General features: G+C 39.5%; 1 protein-coding gene and 1 pseudogene across 2 annotated transcripts in view; one reads left to right on the top strand and one right to left on the bottom strand.

Annotated features, from left to right (window-relative positions):
• Positions 1-892, bottom strand: part of LOC137967557 (zinc finger protein 862-like) — an 11,667-nt pseudogene extending 10,775 nt beyond the window's left edge.
• LOC138012406 (NLR family CARD domain-containing protein 3-like) overlaps positions 1-7,500 on the top strand; it is a 65,290-nt gene that overhangs the window by 22,581 nt on the left and 35,209 nt on the right. For both annotated transcript variants that reach the window (XM_068859150.1, XM_068859149.1), the window contains 2 exons: positions 1,289-1,354; positions 1,483-1,524. In XM_068859150.1, coding sequence (XP_068715251.1) covers positions 1,289-1,354; positions 1,483-1,524 — 108 coding nt within the window. The remainder of the gene's footprint in view (positions 1-1,288; positions 1,355-1,482; positions 1,525-7,500) is intronic.

Raw genomic sequence — 7,500 nt, 5'->3', positions numbered from 1 at the left:
TACTTAATTAAGTCCAGTGACACAAAAATAACACAAAATTTCAAAGAAAAAGTCAAACTCAGGAACAGTCTAAAGACAGTCTGTTATCACAACTATAATTGCTGGCGCGTCTTAGCGAGGCAGTAGCCTCGCTAAGGCTCGCCAGCGCCAGGCCTGCCATGCGGGAGGTTGTGAGTTCGACTCCGGCCGGACCAACACTCAGGGTCTTAAAATAACTGAGGCGAAAGTGCTGCCTTTGTAAATACATCTGCAAATGGTTAGACTTTCAAGTCTTCTCGGATAAGAACAATAAACCGTAGGCCCCGTTTCCTAAATATCTTCCATGTTCATTTGTTCCCTGTGGGACGTTAAAGAACCCACACACTATTCGAGAAGAATAGGGGATGAAGTTCCCGGTGTTGTGGCTGTCCTCTGTGAGTATATGGGTGGGTGGGTATAGCAGGTCCACATCAGCTGAATAGCTGCCAAAACTTCAACCTACTCAAACAAATAAATAACAAACAAATAACAAACAAACAAAATTTGTGGAATGTAAGATCGGAAGCATGCGCAGTCGATTGTGGAGTTATCATGTCTGTAATCTGGGGTATTGACACCCGTGATGACGTCACATGCACGTGGAAGGGAATCTTACAACCTCCCAGCCTTCGAGTCGAGTACTTTTCCAATAGAACGTCATTGATCATCATTCAACCGTACCGTACATGTTCAGTATTTGAACCTCTTACATTTGACCACGGAGTCAAATTTTTCTTCAACGTCTTCAACTGTTGAGCGAAGAGAAAATCAGTTCTCGAGCTAGAGACCCCTTTGTTTATAAAGTAGTAACGCCTGCCACACAGGCAAAAGATATGCACACCTTTCTTCGCTCTTTTAACACTTTCACGGACATTTCCGGTACCCTCTTGCAGCTGTTTAAAAAAAAATACCAGTCACTGCTCCCAGTTTCCACACCAGCACACACTTTCACACTGAAACTCCTAGTTTTATCTTAAGACATATGAGCATGTACATAATAAAGTAGAGTCTTGGGTCAACATCTTGCCAAAATTTAATCTGTATGGTGAAAGAAGTCAACTATCTTTCTTTGAACTTTTCTCTGTCTAGTTCAGTTCACCCGTCTTAATTGTTAAGAGACCGTAGAGTTCTCAAGGTAGAGATTATATAGTTACTGTAAAGTACCTTTTCTGCCAGCCTTTTTCAGTGTTTGTATTAGTGTGCCCTTTATTAAATGTGCTCTTTTATTCAGTTGATTTATTAATTAATCCATGAATTTGTTTTAATTAAGGCATCCTGACAAAGAGTCTCAAAACAGATCAAGGCAGCAGCAAAGATACACTAAAAGAAACACATGGTAAGTTGATGCATTTTATTGACAAATTGAATGGTAGGGGATGTAACAAGAACCGTTTTCTTTTTTTCCTGCAAAGCTACAGTGTATTGTCAAAGTTTGCTGAATGACTCTCTCTTTTATTCCTAAAGAAATGTCCAAGCATTTGAAGGACAAGTTCAATGAAATGGAAGGTAGGCGGACACATGTAAATGGCTGGTACAGCTGTATTTCATGAGTTAAATAATTAAGTGTTTGTAACTTTTCAACTTCTGGCACAGTTTCCAGCGATATCTCCACTTTAGTTTTATACCCCTTTTGCGCTTGTTCCTTACACTGTACGTTAGCAAATCGTTTCCTCTTTTTCTGTGCACTACTGACACATAGGATTAGGTGACACATTTGCATTGTCAATCCTATTATTGACCTGGCCCCAGTTGTTCAAACGATGAATAGCGCTATCCACCGGATAAATCACTATCCAGTGGATAAGTTTTATTATAACATAGCGTTCGTGCTAGTCCAATCCAAATCCTATTAAGCGACTATGGTGTATTTCTCTTTATTAAAAACTGGATCATTGGATAATGCAATTGGAGAGTTTTGATTGGCTAAGCCATCATGGGTTATGAGCCATTGCATATACCATGATCTACAACACGGCAAGCATATCCGTGATTTTTTGGGTCTTTTTTATTTTTATTGTACTCTAGTTTTCTATATTTTGGGGGCGTTTTTAATAATTAACAATTATTCCACTCGCGCTTGTTGGATATGATACACGCTACGCGCCTAATTGGCTATCTATCATCTCATATCCAACGCTCGCTCATGGAATAATTGTTAAACATACGCACGGCCGTGCGTATATAACATGACGTGTGCAGCTTCATTTTGGATCCAAAATTTTCTTTGAGTTTTGCGAGTTCCCTTGTAGTTGGCAGTGAAAGAAGAACACAGAGATGACCAGCCAAAATTTTCTCACGGCATTGACTTTTTACCAAGCAGGGAAGCCAATTAGAACTGGGGGCAACGAAACCGAAGCACAACAGGCACGTTCAACACGAAAAATGCACAAAATTGTATTTGAAAGGCACTCATGAACAAGAACGAAAACGGCTTAAGTTGGTCTGTGGCAACTTTCAAAAGTAGAAATTCTTGTTTTTATCGTTGTTTTGTATAATTTCGTTTGTTCAACCTGCGAAAAACAAGTTAATTACAAAAACAGCAAAATCGGAAAAGCGCGGAAAATATCAAATCCGAATTTCAGCTACACTGAAACATGGTCAAAAACACTAATCACGCTTTACATATAAACTTAACGGTATTACCGGGTTTTTTTCTGAATTTAGCTTGGTGCAGTGCGAAAAAATGCAAGTTTCCTGGAGTCCGTCTTCAGCAACTGCACTGTACATGGCAAAGTGAATTCAGCATCGTTCTCAACAATCCAAAAAATTTGTTTACTTGGGCATTTTGGCTTTGTTTGTTGACATTTTTATGGAGTGCTTTGACTTTGTTTGCCAATGTTTTCTTTAACTGAATAAGCAAATCCTTTCAACATTTAGTTAAATGAATCGTTCTTGCTCAACTTTTTCTCAACTTACATGTTCTTGTGGCGTGATTTTAACCAGCCAATAGGTTCGTTTGTTTTCCCTCACCGTACGTTGTGAGAACTTTGAAGTCAATATTAGATAAAACATGTTTTATCGCTCAAGTTGTTGTCGCTATGTTATAAAGGAATTGGTTCATGCTTTTAGCTGTGCATATATCGAGTTATGGATGCACTTGTGAGTTTGCTAAGCACTCGAGAAGCTAGAGTCGCACTCGGCTGTAGCCTCGTGCAACTCTTACGCTTCTCTCGTTCTTAGCAAACTCCTGCGTGCATCCATAACTCGATAATTATACGCACGCTAAGCGTGAACCAATTCTTAAGCGAAACCAATTCTTGGATTTCACATGACGTCACATCCGCCATTTTGGTGTCCCGATCCAATCCTCTGGGAATTGAAAGCTATTATTATGTTAACGTCTTCTTTTGTTTTCGTTGAAAAACATGGCTGTTGATCACGTGAGTGAAACCCAAGAATTGCGCTATCCAATGAACAGTGATTTATCCGGTGAATAGCGCTATCCACCTTTTGAACAACTGGGGCCTGGTTTGTTCGTAGCGCCTCATCTTGTGCTTCAGTAAGGAATCCTTCAGTTTCTTTCTTCAAGGTACCTCTTGTTAGCAAATCCTATGATTCTCAGTGGTTCTTTCGCCTTTTTGCATCCCCTTGATGAACTGTTTGTGGAATGCCTTATTCCTCTACTTGGTTAGCTGCCTTTCCATTCTTCCCTTTTTCCTTTGTCTAGACTTGATTCCATATTGTTTCATCTTTAACAGCCCCCAGCAATCTCTCACTGCTAGCAAATACGCTCTTAAATAAGCTCCCAGTTTCAATGCTAACTTACATGTAGTCATCAACAGTCAACAAGCCTCTCCCACCATCTGTTCTTTTGAAAATTACTATAACCTATAAGATTTGCCTGTGGATGAAATGCTCGGTAAATAGTTAACAGCTTTATTGTTTTCTCATCCAGTGTCCTGAGATCCTCTTTGGTCTAATTGATAATACCTTGCACCTATGGTCCTCGGGAGGTATTACACATGCCCTAAACCCTCCGTAGTTGGTAGTTATCTCTTACACTGTACATAATAGACCATTTTGTTCATGTCCATTGACAGTCACAAAAAACACTTGAAATTTTGAAAGAAAAAACTGCAACAGTTTAAAGACAGTCTATATAATTTTCACCACAGTAATTGACATTAAATACGGGAGTGTATGTAAGCATATTAACCAAGTATTTTTCGAAGGTTTACAATAAGAATCTTTTACTTTTACATTTCGAACTAAATTTACAACCCAAATACTATAGAAATCGACAAACTATCACGATGAATACAAACGGAGAGAGAGAGAGAAAGCGCTAATTACGGAACTACATGTACAAGGCGTTTATACTGTCTACTCTAGTATATCCTATTATCTTTTTGTCCCAGCGGACCCTAATTCTTTTCGCGATGTGTTATGGGGCAATTCGTTCTGAATTGAGTTGAATTGAATGCAGCGTATGAAATTGTGACATTTTGGCAACAGAAGACAGATCAAGTAAAGGACAAAACTGTATTTTTAAATCAGTCTTTGTAGTAAAAAAACCCCAGTTCGTTGAGATGTTGAAAGCAGCCGGGAAAAGTCCACAGCCGGTTAGTTTGCCCTGTGCCCGGTCCTTATAATTAATGAAACCCCTCCTCTGAGCTTACCTTACCTTTCCTATGGTCTGCTGCTTGGGGGCAAGCTGCCAAAACCCGTTTAAACAAATAACCAGAAATAGCTGCCGCTAGAGTGCCAACGAGTAAAAACTGTCACAGTTGCGTGGCGAGTGAAAATTAAGAAGTAACCAGACTACAAAACATTTTTAAACTGAATCATTGTTAAAAAAAGCATTGCAAAAGTCACATGCTATTGTTTGTCGTTTAGAGTGGCTATAAGAACTCAACTTGTAAGGTAGATTAGAGGTGAAATATATGTGACCCTTGCATTACGTGAGACAAAGCTGAAACTGTAACATTGTCGATAGAAATGAACATGAATTCAAGTGTGGCATGTTTGTGTTTTAACATGTTCTTAGAACGCAAATCTCATATGTTATTCTCTGTTTTAAAAAATGTGTTTAGGAACAAAACTTGTAACGTAGATTACAAGTGGAAATCTCACATGCTCTGCTTTGTTTTTTAGAATGTGCTTAAAAACAAAACTTGTAACGCTAATGGATAAGCACAACGAACTAACAGCGACACGCCGTGTCACGCGTGACTCGTTGGGCGATCAAAATTTGTAATTTTGAGCACACTAGCTTGATTAAAAAGAGTTTTTATACCATCTCTGATTGAGTTTATAGTGAATATATTCAAGTGTTTTTTTTTCCTTAATTATTTTTACGGCACGCTGGCCGACTTTGTCAAGACAATTGACTGTTGTTTTGGCATCGATTTTGGCACGTTCGCCGAAACTATCAAATTTGTAATTTTGAGCACACTAGCTCGATAAAAAAGAGGCTTTATATGCCCTCTGATTGAGTTTATAGTGAACATATTGAAGTGGTTTTGTTTTTTGTTTCTTAAATGGCAGACTGGCCGATCTGGTCAAGGCCGCAATTTACACTTTTGGCAAGCTAGCCGTGACTGGCACTGTCACTCGCCGTTTTCGAGCTGATCTCGATAACTGCCTCCCTGGGCGATTTTTCAGTCTGCTAGTTGCTAGATTTGCGACACTCTGGCTCCCAAAAACATTTAATTAAAGTACACGCAAGAAGACAACTCTCACGAGTGAATAAAATCAAGATATCCACTCACCTTTTCCTGCCTGGTTTCAGGGCTCGAGACTAACTTTTTAGCTCACTAGCCTAGTGAGGTCTGATCAGGTCTGATTTCACTAGCCAAATCTAAATTTGCACTTAGCCAGTCTCGTCATGCGCAGTTTCATTCATTTGTAAAAACTCACGAAAAATATTCCACATTTGCAAACACAACTCGCGCTTTTAGTAAATATTCTCATATTCATCCTCACAAGAGTGGCGCAAATATGCTGGAGTGTACGGCTTCCCGCATTTTTCTCACGAAAGCCAAGTTTTCGTGGCCTTGAGGACAATTCTCACAGAACCGTCGCCAAAACTTTGCAACTCACAAATGCACTGGAGTAACGGAAAATGCGAAATAAAGTAAATTAAGAGATGAACCGTACATAAAACTAAACTGCTCGTTTGGAAGTCTCTGGAAAGGCTGTTCCTTTGATTAGAGCTACTTGCGATTGAAATTTTAACCAGAAAGCGCCATTCTACGCACGAAGCACAAAAGCAGCGCAATGCAAGAAAATAATATCTTAAATTAGATATAAAGGAAATTCGAAAGGACAGACTTGCCCTCATTTAAGATTTTCTTTTTAATAGATTCAGCAAATTATATTTGGATTCAATTTCTAAACAAGTGCGTTACCTCTTTCCATATATACACGTAACAACGTCACAAACAGTCGGAAACAGTTTGCGTTGACTCGATCGCAAACACTGTCACTTTTTGCGTAGTGTTCAACTTCCTATGTTGGAGCTGTTGTGAAGAAGAAGGCAGAGAGGAAGTGTCAAGAGACGTCACCGATTCTAGGTTCGATACATTTTCGACGAGCAGCAACGGCTGCAGCATAGTCAGTATCAAATTATACTGTAGGAACTGGCTCTTTGTGATCAAGAACTTTTACTACAGGTATATTTGGCGGGATATTTCCTTACGATATTTATTAAATTCACTTTGTTTTGAGGAGTATCCTCATTGCCACAATCGAACTCGGACGCCATCTTCGTTACTTATACTCGCCTCTAATTCGTCAAAACGTATCACATGCACAAAAATATCGTCGATTGATCGCAAACAATCAGAAACAGTTTACGATTGTGTTTCCGTGTCTTTTTTTGCCCGCTTTTACATTGCTACTCGTGGCCAACAAGAGGTAACGATAGAAAATTATCTATCTCTTGCGTCTTCTTTGCGATCATCGGCAATTGGTTGTTTCCATTTGCGCAAACTGTTTGAGATCAAGCTCTCGGAAGGTGCTTGCGATTGTTTGCGACGGAGTTTAACACGCGCACATGGAAACAGCAGCCGAGAAGTTCCGCATGATTTCACAGGTGATTAATTGTTCGTAACGTGGCGTTGGGAAACTGTAATCCACATTGGTTTCCTCTTCAGTTTTTTTTTTTTTTCAACTTTTTTTCAGAAAATTCCATAGAATCCGCTCACAGTTTCTGTTGTTAGGTTCTATTCTCTCCTTTTGCCTTATTCATAAGAAATAATTTTCATTTTTGTTTTTGCCCAGACCTCCACTGCCTCACAGTATTTACTAGCCCCAATGGCTAGTGGAAGCTCAAAATCTACTAGCCTAAACTGAAATTTCACTAGCCTGTGGCTAGTTGGCTACCGTTAGTGTCGAGCCCTGTCAGGTTTGTTTCGCACACCAGAAAATGACCATGAGGTCAATGTGGTCACCGATCATGATCCTCCTGATGTGATTGGTTAAGGTAAAAATATGCCGCGATGCCATTGGCTACCACGAAAACAATCACCGATGATGTCA

The sequence above is a fragment of the Montipora foliosa genome, chromosome 8 (assembly GCF_036669935.1).
Source record: "Montipora foliosa isolate CH-2021 chromosome 8, ASM3666993v2, whole genome shotgun sequence".
Classification (NCBI taxonomy): Eukaryota; Metazoa; Cnidaria; class Anthozoa; order Scleractinia; family Acroporidae; genus Montipora; species Montipora foliosa.
Note: the sequence above shows the minus strand (reverse complement) of the source record. Positions and strands in the feature narration are given on the sequence as shown.